At 49.4% G+C, this 15,521-nt stretch overlaps 1 protein-coding gene across 3 annotated transcripts; it reads left to right on the forward strand.

The window, feature by feature from the left end:
- The first annotated feature begins 10,747 nt into the window (after positions 1 to 10,747).
- Positions 10,748 to 12,621, forward strand: LOC112628649 (ADP-ribosylation factor 1-like). 3 transcript variants are annotated; one of them, XM_025391717.1, is made up of 2 exons: positions 10,748 to 11,185; positions 11,243 to 12,621. In XM_025391717.1, exons 1-2 carry the CDS (start codon positions 10,829 to 10,831, stop codon positions 11,372 to 11,374), a joined length of 489 nt encoding a protein of 162 aa, XP_025247502.1. In that variant the 5' UTR covers positions 10,748 to 10,828; the 3' UTR covers positions 11,375 to 12,621. The 3 variants fall into 3 exon arrangements, with proteins under 3 accessions (XP_025247502.1, XP_025247499.1, XP_025247501.1); XM_025391716.1 differs by having other exon boundaries at positions 10,749 to 10,946; positions 10,977 to 12,621; XM_025391714.1 differs by having other exon boundaries at positions 10,748 to 12,621.
- Positions 12,622 to 15,521: the final 2,900 nt, after the last annotated feature.

Here is a 15,521-nt window from a genome sequence, read left to right on the forward strand (position 1 = left end):
TTCTAAAGGCCCTAAATCTCAGGACAGTGTGGACAGACATGCCATAGGCGGTCAGAAGAGCCAGCTAATTGAGGCATCCCACCCTCGCCAGTGCCGAGACTCTCAAGCGAGGAACCTAGGGTGCAACATTTCAGGAGGGTAGGATGTCTCAATTAGCTGGCACTTCTGACTGCCTGTGGGGCACCCACCCACACTGTCCTGCAATTTGGGGCCCTTAGAAACTCACCTTCCACAGTAGGGTGAAGGCGAATCATCTCTAATTGAAGATCTGAAACTGAGGTCTTTTCCTGTGCAGTTGAGAATGTGTTTCCAATAAATGCAGAAATGGAGGAAAGTAGCAAACAATGACTGAGAGAGCAGACTCTGGATCTGATCTTGGTAAAGTACAGATCTGACTCTGTCAGGCCTGGGAATCTGCATTTCTAACAAGCTCTGAGATGAGGATGCAGTTGGTCAAGGACCACATCTTGAGTGTCAGGGAGTTAGTTGACCTTGGGCAAGTTACACAATTCCTCTAAAAGGGAGACCTTGAACCCAGGATTGATCACATAATTTTCTATCCTGGTGCAAAATGAAAATGCCAGGCCCCTGGTTCAAAATTAGTGTGAATTTTAAGACCTCGACAGTAGAGAATTAAAACAGGCACAGGGCCTTTCAAATTGCAGGGGACCCTAAGCAACTGCCTAAGCCTCAGAGGGTTGGAAGACTCAACAAAGTTAACCACGTAAAGCACTTAGAAAGCACCTGGGCATGGCAAATCCATGAAAATGTCCCTGATCATGATTGCCCAGCCCAGAACAACCTCTCCTTGAACATCGGGACTGTCAGACTGAGCTTATGTGGACCGACCTCCACTTCACAGGGGAGGAAGCTGAGGCCCACAGCAGGAGTTTGAAGAAAAAAGGGTGGGTGAATGGGATGATAGTGGAGGCCGAGCTCAGGCCACCAGACACCCAGGTCAGGGCTCCTCTTTTGGGGCTGTCTCCTCAATGGACAAAAAGAAAAGGCGATGACGGCAGTGACGTAACACCACCACCATCGCTCAGAAATATTGAAGAGAGTGAGCCTGTCTGGATGGATGAACAAAGGTTAGCCTGTTGGAATAATCCTAACCATTAACTCATCTGTTGGGCTTCTAGAGATGTGCATTCGGAGCCATTGGTAAGAGCATGGAATTACGTGGAAACTGCAGAGGGGCCCTCTAACACTTTGCCTCTGAAATGGACCCAGGCTATTGTGCTTTGCGGGTTCTTGGTCTGCTTTCCCTGGTTTTGCTATCTCTGCCCTTATCTCCAATGCCACTTCTCATTGCTGTTAGGCTGTCCATCTCCAGCAGCTACTCCATAAATTGCTGGCAGTCCGATAGACAAATAACCCGAGTTATTAGGATAGTGCTTAAAATAAGGATAAATGGCATCTGACTGGTATGTGGTCAGTCAGGAATGTTATAATGTTTTGGCATCTTAAAATACCTTCTAGCTGCGGAGAGACTGCCTCTCCCAGGGCCTAGCCAATTCCTAGAAATAGCAAGGGCTCAGCTGAGAGCATGCTTTTGATGTACAAACTAACCAATCCTTCACTATCTGGCCTATACACCCAGGGAGACAATATTCCTCGTCTTAATCATACCAGGGCCAGGTATCAGGCAACTAGGGACCACCCCTATAGCTTAGAGCACCCTCCATAAAATTCAAACTAGCCAATCCAAAACTGTTCACCTTGTCCTGCCTTGCCTTCCCCTTGAAAGCCCCAATAAAGGCTCTGACCTAACGCTTTACCCTGGCTCCTGCCTTCTGCCCCCTGTCCACCCTGGTATCTTCCCCCTGTGTGGTATGCCATGTCTCCTGTCTCCAGGACCTGTGAATATAATACACTCTGTTTTCCTGGGCCTCTCCTTTGTCTCTGTTTGTGGACAGACTGACCAACACATTGCCTGACCAACCATTGCATAAAAGAATACAAAACACAGTTTCTTCAGGCATCTTCTCAGTCATCTGATTTCTGATTCTGTGCTTTGTTTTGCAGGTGAGTGAGGTTGCCAGATACTGAATTTTGAATGAATGAGTTATTACTGTAGGAGTAAGAAAATTGATAACAGAAAAACTGCAGGTGTTAAAAATCATTGCCACTGTTACTATTTTAGTTTTCGTTATTAGGATAAGAAGATTGGCAGTGAATCTCTGAGGTTATTCTGAGAATCAGAATCTTCCTATCTCTTCCTATCTCAAGTGAGGGTACTCCAGGCTACAGTGGTGACTGTGCCTTCTCTTTCTAGTGGCCACCATCAGTCAGCTTAGATTGAGGACAACGCTTTGCCCTTGATCTCTAACTGCATTTTTCTAGTGACTGGGGGAGGCATGATGGCCAGGGATGTGAAGATTGGGAGGTGAGCTGTCCAACCTTCAGATCTGTAGCCGCCGCAAACCAGAGACCAGAGCGGAGCGACCCTCTTCCTTCTCTCCCTCTTACCCCTCAAGGTATCTCATGATTGGCTTAGGAAGAGAGAAATGAATGGGTAAGGCTCAGGCTGTCCAGCCCAGGCAAGTAGCCCCAAGGGCTGAGTATGGTAACCGTCCAGAATGGCCCTCCCCACTTCCCTCCCAGCATGATCCTGCTTGCCCCTCTGAGCCACTCAAGGGCACCTCTTCTGAAGGCCTCTCCAGCACTCCTAGACAGAGTGAGGCTCAGCCCTCTGTATCACCACAGCTCAGTGGTAATAACAATAATAATAATAATAACAATGAATACTGCCATATTTGGGGCACTGTGCTGTCATCCATTAATCCCTACAGCCCTGTGAGGTAGATGCTGTTATTCTTCATACTTGTAGGTAGAGAAACAGGTAGAGTGGCTTACCAAGGTTGTTTAGGTCTGATTCCAAATTCTGGGCTCTTCACCTCCAAGGTGCACTGACATAGTGTGTCGTATTCTATGGAGATGACCTTCCAAGGAGCAGACCTGCGCAGAGGCCTGGTGCTTCACTGACTTCTGAGTGTATGGAAGAACTAACTGAATGAATGTCTGGAGGAGACGGAGGCATTTCAGAGGGCAGTGGAATTCCAGGGGTCGCCTGGGGCTACAGGGCTGAAATGCTGTAGGGTTCCCCGGGGGTGCTTCTCCTTGTGGCTGTGGCCTGCCTGGGACACTGCTGGTTTCTGGAAGTGGACTTGGGGAAGAAGTCTATCGCCTGCCATGCCTGGGTCTCTAGGAAGCAGGCCTGGTGGAGAACAGTCCACATTTTCCCCATGACCAGGAATGACTTGAGAGAATGAAATTCCTGTGAGTGAGAGACACCGAATTTCTTGGTGAGGGTGGACCTGGTGTGGCGCAGCTCAGCCCAGACCCTGAGCTGCATAGTCCCCTCCTTGCAAATCTTTTGTGGGGCAAACTCCCTGGGAAGCCCACTTGTTTTGCCTGCTGTCTTAGTCTGCTTGGACTGCTTCAACAAAATACCACAGACTAGGTGGCTTAAACAACAGAAATTGATTTCTCACAGTTCCAGAGATTGGGAAGTCCAAGATCAAGGTTTTGTCCAGTTCAGTTCCTGGTGAGGGCTTCTTCCTGGTTTGTAGATGGACACCTGCTCACTGTGTCCTCACGTGATGGAGAGAGATCACCTCTCTCATGTCTCATCTCTCAAACTGCTATGGTTTGAATTTGGCCTTGTCCCACCAAAACCCATGTTGAGGCTTGGTCCCCAATATAGCAGTGTTGGAAGGTGGTACCTTTAAGGGGTGTTTGAATCATGAAGGATCCACATTCACGAAGGGATTAATACAGTGTTGAGGGAGTGAGTGAGTTCTCACTCTTGTGGGACTGGGCTAGTTACAGTGAGGATTGTTATATACCAGGCTGTTATAAAGCGAGACTGCCTCTAGTGTTTGGTCTCTTTGCATGCACCATGTCCCCTTCTGCTTTCCACCGTTGAGTTGAGGCAGCATGAAGTCCTTGGCAGCTGGGCAGTCAGACATTGGACTTCCCAGCCTCAAGAATCATGAACCAAATAAACCTCTTTTCTTTGTAATTTACCCAGTCTCAGGTATTCAGTTATAGCAACAGAAAACAGATTGACAGGTACTAATCTCATATGTGAGGGTTCCACACTGAAGACCCAATTACCTCTAGCAGGTTCCACTTCTAAATACCATCACATTGGGGATTAGGGCCTCAATATATGAATTTCAGGGGGGCACAAACATTCAGTCCATAGCACCCACTGAGTCCTTGTCTTAGCCCCTGAATCAAGGTAGCGAGTCAGGATTGCATGTTCTTCTCTCTGCCCCAAGAGCTTGCACCCTTGTATCTTGTAGCCTCACACTGTCTTCCCCTTCTGCCCCAGAAGCAACATCAAGAGGTCCTTTCCTCTTGGGTTCCTGAGTCAGGGTTGGATTTTGGGAGTTTGGGCCTCCTCCTTGTCCCCAGCCTTGCTCTCTCTCAGATAGGGCAGGTTTAGGACCTCTGAGGGCACTCATTCTGTGATTTTTACCCACCGGGTCCAGCTCTGCAGGTGGTGAATGTGACTGAGTTCATCTGGAAGGCGTGAATGCTGGACTCCTGGCCTGTCCACATGTGCACAGGCACACACATGCATGCACACACATATAAACACACAGGCCAACTTTTCAGGCTTCTCTAATTGCCAGGTGCTCCCAATCTGTGTCTTTGTCCGGAAGTGGGATGACAAGTAAAACAAACAGATCTCCTGTTTCCCTAAGCCAGCTGTCCAGTAGAACTTTCTTTGCTTATGGAAATGTTGTATATCTACTCTGTCCAATACCACTGTGGCTACTGAGCACTAAAATGTGGCTAGTGTGAGGAACTGAAGTGTAAATTGTTATTTTATTTTAATTAAAATTTAGGCCGGGTGCGGTGGTTCACACCTGTAATCCTAGCACTTTGTGAGGCCAAGGAGGGTGGATCACTTGAGGTCGGGAGTTTGAAACCAGCCTGGCCAACATGGTGAAACCCCGTCTCTACTAAAAATACAAAAAAATTAGCCAGGCATGGTGGTGGGTGCCTGTAATCCCAGCTACTTGGGAGGCTGAGGCGGGAGAATCGCTTGAACCCAGGAGGCAGAGGTTGCAGTGAGCCGAGATCGCGCCACTGCACTCCAGCCTGGGTGATAGAGTGAGACTCTGTCTCAATAACAAAATAATAAATAATAATAATAATAATAAAGAAAATAAATAAATAAAGTTTAACTAGCTACCTGTGGCCAGTGGCTAGCAAATTGGACAATGTAGATTTAAATGGATAGGGACCATCATGCTTTCCAAATCAAAAATCAAGACCCACAGCCTGATAAGTGGGAATAGATGTATAGGGCAAAATATTTGAAATTGGGACTGGACTGATAATTCCTGGGTGCTAGATCCATACTTGAACCCTAGCTCAGGTTTAAAAACCTCACTTGGCCAGGCACAGTGGCTCACACCTGTAATCCCAGCACTTTGGGTTTGGGAGGCCAAGGTGGGCAGATCACTTGAGCTCAGGAATTGGAGACCAGCCTGGGCAACATGGCGAGACCCCTGTCTCTACAATATATACAAAAATTAGCCAGGCGTCGTGGCATGTACCTGTAGCTCCAGCTATTCAGGAGGTTGAGTTGGGAGGATCACCTGAGCCTGGGACATTGAGTCTGCAGTGAGCTGAGGTTGTACCACTGCAATCCAGCCTGGGTGACAGAGTGAGACCCTGTCTCGAAAAAAAAAAAAAAGGAAAAAAGCAACTCTGTAAAGAAGATAATCTCACTCTCATTTTGCAGATGAGGCAACTGGGGCTCAACGAAGCTAAGTGATGATCCCAGGTCACGCAGCAAGCCATGGTTTGGCCTCACCCCTAGGGCTGTCTGGGTCAAAACCTGGGCTCTCCCATTGGTCCCCGCAGGCTGGGGTGCAGTGGAGTGATCTCTGCTCAAGGCAAACTCCGCCCCCCGGGGTTCAAGCGATCCTCCTGCCTCAGCCTCCCAAGTAGCTGGGATTACAGGCGCCCGCCACCATGCAGGGCTAATTTTTTTTTGTATTTTTAGTAGAGATAGGGTTTCACCATGTTGGACAGTCTGGTCTTGAACTCTTGACCTCAGGAAATCACAGGCCTGAGCCACTATGCCCGGCCTTAGACCTTTTTAAGTCAGTTCATGTAAGGGCGTCCAGCCCCCACCCCCACCAGTCATGTCTCTACTTCTGTGAGAAACTGGGGTAAAGAGACTTCTGGGATCGACGACTGAGGAGAAGCTGCTGGTGTCTCTGGGAGAGAAAGAGAGTGATTGGTCCATCCACAGAGCCTGATCTGCGCCCCAGACGCCTCCCACACAGACCCCCACAGGCTGCTACGAGGAGGTGAGGAGTCCGCCGTATGGGAGACATGATGTCCAGGGCTCTCTTTTTGCCTAAAATACTCGGCTTGCTGTCTGAGTCCTGCCAATTACAGGCTGGGTTTTGTTCGTTTTATAAAATGCAGTTCTCTAGTTCCTCCGAGGAAAGAAGCGAGGGTCATTAGAGGGGTGGAGGAGGGTGGCAGGTGAGTCTGGCTAGAACCTCAAAAGTAGGGAGTTTCAGTCAAAGAACCCCAGAATTCCTGTGAGCAGTGTGGGATGAGCAAAGAAGCAGGGGAGAGGGTGGGAGGCATTGGAAGACCAGATTTTGGGAGGCACGGAAGGCAAACTTTTCAACCAGTTCAAACTCCAGTCTGCTTCTCTGGGTGGGGAAAGGTGTCTCCAGCTGGCTTGGTTCCCTCCTGCCCCAGGGCCTCTGCCTGCACTGCTCCAGCCTCTGCTCCCAGCCCTCAGGAGTTTCTGCCGAATTCACCCCCCTTCCGAGTCCTCCTCCATCACCCAGCTCTCAGGGAGGCCTTTCTGGCCCCCAGGTTTTTTATCATATGTATTGCATATTCTCACAGCATCTGCCCCTGTCCTTCACATGTTTAGTTCTGCTTCAAATACTACACTTGTTAGAACTGCTATTTGATTAATGTCTTATTCCCTCACTGGACTCTTTAAGCTTCATGAGAACTGGGACCATGTGTGAATTTGCTCTTGATTTTAGCCATGCAACTCACTGTGATGCCTGGCACATGGGTGCGACGCCATAAACATGGGCTGAATAAGTTAAATGAGTAAAGGTAGAGGAGGTCTATGCACCACAGGTCTTTCTATTCCTTTCCACAAAGAAGTTGGGCCTGCCACAGCTGATCAGCAGAACTATAATTTATGCATCCCAAGTTCACCCCTAACTTCTTCTCTCATACATGGAAGAAAATGCATGTCAGTTAGAGTGCTTTGGGCTGCAAGTAACTGAAAAGTCAATCAGCAGTGGCTTAAACCCAACACAGATGTTAGTTACTTAATGAGAAGACTAAAGTAGGTGATTCCAGAGTAGATTCAGTGGCTCAGTGCTGCCATCAAAACCTAGGCTTTCCCCATCTTTTTTTTTTTTTTTTTTTGAGATGGAGTTTTGCTCTTGTTGCCCAGGCTACAGTACAATGGAGCTATCTTGGCTCACTGCAACCTCCACCTCCAGGTTCAAGCTATTCTCCTGCCTTGGCCTCCCGAATAGCTGGGATTACACGCATGCACCACCACGCCCAGCTAATTTTGTATTTTTTTTTTTTTTTTTAGTAGAGACAGGGTTTTACCATGTTGTTCAGGCTGGTCTCGAACTCTTGACCTCAGGTGATCCTCCTGCCTTGGCCTCCCAAAGTGCTGGGATTACAGGCATGAGCCACCATGCCCAGCTGGCTTTCCCCATCTTTCTGCCCTGTCATCATCAGCATCTTCTGCTACAGCAACAAACATTCTCTCAAAACTGTCTCAAGCAGAAAGAAAGGGCCAAAAAGGGGTTGGGGAAGGGCATTTGTTTGCAAGATTGAATTTTGAAAATTAAATGGCTGTCTGTAGTAACCTCTAAGAGAGTATTCATGCCATAGTTTTGTAATTATTTTTTTTACCTGTGGCCACACCTCCCCTCCAACCTCTGCAAACAGCTTCTTCATGATAGAGACTGTATTTTAGGACTCTGCTTCCCCAGCCCCTGGCACAGTCTAGGCACCCACACTGCTGACAGAAGAGAGGGCTCTGAAGGGGGTCAAGTGTGAAAGGTGGGGAGGGGCCACAGGTGAGGGAGGGGAGGAGTCCTTTGCTAAAAGCAGGAACTCAAAGGGAAAGTGGGCATCAGGGTGCTCATAGCATAGGAAAGAGGAAGTGGTAAGTCTGAGAAAAGGTTGGAGAGGGTTGTGGCAAACCTTGGCACGGTCTGGAGAGAACTACAGAGAGGAAACGAAGGGTGTAGAGCCTGAAGTTTATGCCAACACGGCTTCTTCCTTTGGGCTTCATAATATTTCTCCCATCTCACTGGGCATTGTTTCCTCCCAGCAAAGTGAATGTGTGGCTGTCACCCTATCCAGAAGTGTCCAAATGCAATTGAGCCCTGGGATGGGTGTCACTGATGGCTCCTACAATAGTTGGAGGAATGAAAGGCTTTTAAATGCACTTCCTTCTTCCCACCCATATGGTCTAACAGAATTGAATGCTCAACACCAGGCACTTTTTTAAAAAGATGGGAGGAAAAGCTAAAATGTTAGGGGTGATTAAGAAAGAAGGAAGTGTGCCAGGCACAGTGGCTCAAGCCTATAGTCCTAGCACTCTGGGAAACTGAAGCAGGCAGATTACTTGAACCCAAGAGTTCAAGACCAGCCTGGACAACATGATGAAACTCCATTTCTACAAAAAAATACAGGTGTGTGCCTGTAGTCCTAGCTACTTGGAAGGCTGAGGGTGGGGGAGCGCTTGAGTCTGGGAGGTTGAGGCTGCAGTGAGCCGAGATTGTGCCACTGCACTCCAGCCTGAATGACAGAAAAAGACCCGATTTCAAAAACAAACAAAAAAAAGGAAGCGGATCCAAGCCCCTACCTACCCCCAGTCTTCCTTCCTATGGTCCAAGTCTCAGCATCCGGCATTCTCCCTGGCCTTGGGTCATGACCTGTCTGAGCAGGGTCCTGCTGAGACTGCCACTGGGTGTGGGGTGGGGAGGAAACCCACAGGATTTCGCTGGCCCCCAGGACCCCATCAGATCAGCAGAGACATGCCCACGGCTGTGGCTCTACCCTGTGTCTGGAAGTGGGTGCTCTTGTGGTCCTATTCCGGCTCTTGTCAATCAGAGCAACCAGTTCCCCTCAGTTCCTTCCTCCCCAAGGCTGGTGCCTGGGAGGCAGGGCTCCCTTCTCATTGTCTTAATTCTTCCCAGCCCCCTTTGGAAAGGAAGGACATCATTCCAACTGGTTCACCTACTTTGTCTTGCCTGGAGAAACAAAGTTTAGCTCATACTAGGAATGAAAATTTTTTGTTTGTTTGCTTTGTTTTGGTTTGGTTTTAGAGCCAGGGTCTCACTCTGTTGCCCAGGCTAGAATGCAGTGGTGTGATCACAGCTCACTATAGCCTCAAACTCCTGGGCTCAAGTGATCCTCCTGCCTCAGCTTCCTGAGCAGCTAGGACTACAGGCACATACCACCATGCCTGCCTAATTTTTAAAAATTCTTATAGGCCAGGGACAGTGGCTTACGCCTATAATCCTAACATTTTGGGAGGCCAAGGTGGGAGAATCGCTTGAGCTCAGGAGTTCAAGACCAGTCTGGGCAACATGATGAAACTCCATCTGTATAAAAAATTAGCCAGGTGTGGTGGCACATGCCTATAGTCCCAGCTACTCCAGAGGCTGAGGTAGGAGGATTGCTTGAGCCCAGAAGATGGAGGTTGCAGTGAGCTGAGATAGTACCACTGCATTCCAACCTGGGCAACAGAGTCTCTAAAACCAAACCAAAAAATAAGCAAACAAACAAAAAGTTTTCATTCCTAGTATGAGCTAAACTATTTCTCCTGGCAAGACAAAGCAGGTGAACCAGTTGGGATGATGTCCTTCCTTTCCAAAGGGGATTGGGAAGAATTAAGGCAATGAGAGGGGAGCCCTGCCTCCCAGGCACCAGCCTCAGGGAGGAAGGAACAGAGAGGAACCGGACCTGCTCTGATGGACAGGAGCTGGAATAGGACCACGAGAGAACCCACTTCCAGACACAGGGTAGAACCACAGCGGTGGGCATGTCTCTGCTGATCTGATGGGGTCCTGAAAGCCAGCCTGACCCTGTGGGCTCCCTCCCTGCTCCACACCCCACATCTTGTCTGAGAAATTTTTTTTTTTTTTTTTTTTTGGTGGAGACGGGATCTTGCTATGTTGCCTATTGGTCTCAAACTCCTGGGCTCAAGTGATCCTCCTGCCTCAGCCTCCCAAAGTGCTGAGATTACAGGCATGAGCCACCATGCCTAGCCAATGAAAAAATTTAATAACCGGCTTATCCTGCCTGAAACTAAACATCTCTAAGGGGTTTACTAAACACATCAAAACCCAAAACACACCCAGTATCTAACATTTAAAATATTCAGTATAACTCTCAGATTACCTTTTCCTGTGGAGAGACAAGCAGAACAACAGTCTCGAAAAGACTCCCCACACAAAGGAGACTATCGTGTGGTCCGACAGGATCTCTGGGCTGAGTTGGGCAGTTGCTGAGGAGGGTAGAGGGTTTGAGCTTCTCTCTTGGGGTTTTCAATGGTGATCTCAGCAAGGGAGTTAAGAATCAAAGCCCTGGGGCCACGGCTGCGAAACCTTTGAAAGTAGGAGAACCACTGTCCTGTGTCCTGTGGGAGTTTCACTGTCTGCTGCCTCTTCGCTGTCAGTGTGCCTCTTAAAACATAGATCTTGTGGGAGCGAAACCAACGCCTGGCTCGGAGTAGCAGCCTCTGAGGTGTCCCCGGCCAGTGTCCTTCCACCTGTCCACAAGCATGGGGAACATCTTCGTCAACCTCTTCATGGGCCTTTTTGGCAACAAAGAAATGCGCATCCTCGTGGCGAGTCTGGATGCTGCGGGGAAGACCACGATCCTGTACAAGCTTAAGCTGGGTGAGATCGTGACCACCATTCCCGCCACAGGCTTTGACGTGGAAACCGTGGAGTACAAGAACATCAGCTTCACTGTGTGGGACGTGGGTGGCCAGGACAAGATCCGGCCCCTGTGGTGCCACTACTTTCAGAACACACAAGGCCTGAGCTTCGTGGTGGACAGCAATGACAGAGAACGCGTGAACGAGGCCCGTGAGGAGCTCATGAGGATGCTGGCCGAGGACGAGCTCCGGGATGCTGTCCTCCTGGTGTTCGCCAACAAGCAGGACCTCCCCAATGCCATGAATGTGGCTGAGATCACAGACAAGCTGGGGCTGCACTCCCTATGCCACAGGAACTGGTACATTCAGGCCACCTGTGCCACCAGCGGCGACGGGCTCTATGAAGGACCGGACTGGCTGTCCAATCAGCTCCGGAACCAGAAGTAAATGCAACCCCCCTCCCCCTCACTCCTCTTGCCCTCTGCTTTACTCTCATGTGGCAAATGTGCAGCTTGTGGTGTGAGTGCCAGAAGCTGCCTCCGTGGTTTGGTCACCGTGTGCATCGCACCGTGCTGTAAATGTGGCAGATGCAGGCTGCGGCCAGGCTTTTTATTTAATGTAAATAGCTTTTGTTTCCAATGAGGCAGTTTCTGGTGCTCCTATGCAATATTACTCAGCTTTATCTTATTGTAGAAAAAAAAATCAACTCACTGTTCAGTGCTGAGAGGGGGATGTAGGCCCATGGGCACCTGGCCTCCAGGAGTCGCTGTGTTGGGAGAGCCGGGCACGCCCTTGGCTTTAGAGCTGTGTTGAAATCCATTTTGGTGGTTGGTTTTTAACCCAAACTCAGTGCGTTTTTAAAAATAGTTAAGAATCCAAGTCGAGAACACTTGAACACACAGAAGGGAGACCCCGCCTAGCATAGATTTGCAGTTATGGCCTGGATGCCGGTCGCCAGCCCAGCGGCTCCCCTCAGGAACATGAGGTGGTGGTGGCGAAGCAGACCGCGGTCAATTCTGCATGGTCACAGTAGAGATCCCCGCAACTCGCTTGTCCTCGGGTCACCCTGCTTTCCATAGCCATGTGCTTATCTCTGTGCTCCCACAGTTCCCAGGGGCCAGGCTGGGAGCCCACAGCCACCCCACTCTCTCGCAGGCTGCCCCACCCACCTTCAGGCAGCCTATGGGACCCAGGGCCCCATCTATCCCTCGGTCACCGTGTGGCCACAGTGGGTCCGTCATCCCCAACACTCATGCTCGCTCAGACACTTTGGCAGGATGTCTGGGGCCTCACCAGCGGGAGCGCGTTCAAGCTGGGCAGGCAGTCCACCTAGACCCACAGCCCCTCGGGAGCACCCCACCTCTGTGTGTGATGTAGCTTTCTCTCCCTCAGCCTGCAAGGGTCCGATTTGCCATAGAAAAAGGCAACCTCTACTTTTTTCTTTTGTATTTTGATAAACACTGAAGAAGCTGGAGCTGTAAAATTTATCTTGAGGAAATCTCAGAACTGGTCTATCTGGTGTCATGGAACCTCTTACTGCTTTCAATACACGATTAGTAATCAACTGTTTTGTATACTTGTTTTCAGTTTTCATTTCGACAAACAAGCACTGTAATTATAGCTATTAGAATAAAATCTCTTAACTATTTCAAAAAAAATTAAAGAAAAAAAAAACAAACAAAAAACAAACAAAAAAACACAAGTGGCCGGTGCGATTGCTGTCAGCAGCAGCAGACTGTGAAACAGTAGGCTGCCGGGTTCGGGAGATAGTGTGGATAATGTCCGTTTTTTGTTTTTTTTTAAATTTTTCGAGACAGATTCTGGCTCTGTTGCCCAGGCTGGAGTGCAGTGGCACAATCTCGGCTCACTGCAAGCTCCGCCTCCTGGGTTCACACCATTCTCCTGCCTCAGCTTCCTGAGTAGGTGGGACTACAGGCGCCTGCCACCATGCCCGGCTAATTTTTTGTGTTTTCTTTTTAGTAGAGATGGGGTTTCATCGTGTTAGCCAGGATGGTCTTGATCTCCTGACCTCGTGATCCGCCCACCTCAGCCTCCCAAAGTGCTGGGATTACAAGCATGAGCCACTGCGCCTGGCCTTGTTTTGTTTTTTTTTTGAGACAGAGTTTCACTCTTGTTGCCCAGGCTGGAATGCAATGGCATGATCTTGGCTCACCGCAACCTCTGCCTCCTGGATTTAAGTGAATCTCCTGCCTCAGCCTCCCGAGTAGCTGGGATTACAGGCGGCTGCCACCACGCCCAGCCAATTTTTGTATTTTTAGTAGAGACGGGGTTTCTCCATGTTGGGCAGGCTGGTCTCGAACTTGTGACCTCAGGTGATCCACTCAGCTCGGCCTTGCAAAGTGCTGGGATTACAGATATGAGCTACCGTGCCTGGCCTAATGTCCAGTTTTAAGAGACAACGTCTGCAGATTCCTAGGGCTTATAGCTCGGGAGCAGAGGAGTCAGAAGTCACCCAGTCCTCCCCAGGCTTCTGCAGGCTCCAGGACTCTTTCCTCTGCCCACTGGGAGAAACTAGATAAGCCAAAGCAATGGGAAAGCTCAAGTGTTGGAGGTAGCCAGGGTGTATTGTGTCATGCGGGAGAGGCAGGGATGCTTTAGGCGGCTGATGACTATGGGGATGTGGGTGGCGTACTCCAGTAGAAAACACTGTAATATTTGTGACAGTCCCGTTAACTGTAAAGCACTATCCAAATGCCATTATAAAATCATCCTGTTGTCGACAATTTTAAGAGAAAAACTTTTGCCCAGTTGCCACTAGAGGGCGGCCGAATCTCGCATTGTTGAAAAGGTCCCGGACAGGGAAGGGTCCTTGGTTTACAAAGGGAGAGGGTATAAGAGGGCAGCCCTGGCTGGCTGTGGCCATGGACACGTGGCCATCAGCGGGCCCTGGGTTCCAGTGCGAAGTTGAAGCAGGTCACCTTTGTCAGGGGCTTCCCTCGTTGTTCTCTGGAATCCCTACACCCTGCCGCAAACACACTCAGATGGAACCCCAGGTCTGCAGCCCAGGGCTCTACCCACCCGCTTCCCAGGAGCCCTTCCCAGGGCTCTACCTTCCCGCTTCTCCGCCTTAAGATTTAACGTCGCCATTCATTTTCAGTTCTTATTCCCTGGGCTCCGCTAAAATACCACCTACTCTGAGAAACTCATTTACTCTAAGGAGCTAATAATGGCAGACAACAGTTTAGCTTTTAGCCCTTTCGGGGACACTTACACTTAGGAGATTTGGTTTCTTTTAAGGATGTGTAAGAGTCTCCTCAGGCCCCCTGCACTGGGGGTGATAGCAACTGTAAGGCACTGTGCTTTTCTAGCATGTTCTGGCACTGTCATGAGACCATTCCGAAAAGCCGCTCGCACTCATTTCGGAGACAGCCAGGGATGTTTTACAGGAGCTCGACAATGTCTTTTTTTTTTTTTTCTTTTTCTTTTTTGAAACAGTCTCACTCTGCAGCCCAGGCTGGAGCACAGTGGTGCGATCCTGGCTCACTGCAACCTCCACCTCCCAGGTTGAAGTGATTCTCCTGCCTCAGCCTCCTGAGTAGCTGGGATTACAGGCACCCGCCACCACACCCAGCTAATTTTTGTATTTTAGTAGAGTTGGGATTTTGCCATGTTAGCCAGGCTGGTGTCGAACACCTGACCTCAAGCGATCCACCCGCCTCAGCCTCCCAAAGTGCTGGAATTACAGGAATGAGCCACCGTGCCCGGCTGACAATGCCTTTTTAGCCTCCACCTATGCCCCAGACCCCCATGTTCAGCTGGGCACACCTCTGACTGCTTCCAGTGTAGCATCAGAGGACCAACCCACGCCCACACGCAAGGACGCTCTTGGTGCACCAGCCCAGAGCTCTATCCTGCTCCCCAAGATTGGAATAATATTCACAGCTAACACTTACAGCACTTATATGCCTAACACTTTTCCAAGTGCTTATACACATTTAATCTTAACTATACAGTAGGGGAGAACTATTACTGTTGCATTACCTTGTTTCACAAAGGAGGAATTTGAGGCCCAGAAAGTTAAGTACTTGTCCAAGTCACACAGCTGGTACGTGGAAGAGCCAAGATTCAAACTCAGGCCATCTGACTCCTTGGCCAGGTTTCTCACCAGCACACGCACTGCCTCTGCACAAAGAGGGTGAAACTGCATTGTCAGTCTGTCCTCACCAGCTCTTCCCTCACCAGAACTGAAGACCAGACCCTCACCCTACTCAACACTGCCCCTTCCTTGCAACCTCAGGCTTGAAGGCCTGGTCTCCTTCCTTTGGTATTAGTTATCATCTGCCGGCTGCTCCTGAAGCTCTCCCCACTGCTGCTCCAGGCTGTAGGGGGCTTGCTGGAGAGAGAGGCAGGCGTTGGTTTGGAGAAGCCAGGTGGACTTACTGCAGCCTCTCTTATTACTCTCTGTAAGCAGCATCACCTCATCTGATTAGCTGGTGTTGGTCCCCATTGCAGGTGGAATTTTCCCATTAGAGTTAAATGAGAGCAGGATCCTGGCAGAGTCAGAAGGAATGTGAATCCTCAAGACCTATTTTCTCTTGTTTTATACAAAATAAGAGCCCACAGAGATAAAATA

The sequence above is a fragment of the Theropithecus gelada genome, chromosome 7b (genome assembly GCF_003255815.1).
Source record: "Theropithecus gelada isolate Dixy chromosome 7b, Tgel_1.0, whole genome shotgun sequence".
NCBI lineage: Eukaryota > Metazoa > Chordata > Mammalia > Primates > Cercopithecidae > Theropithecus > Theropithecus gelada.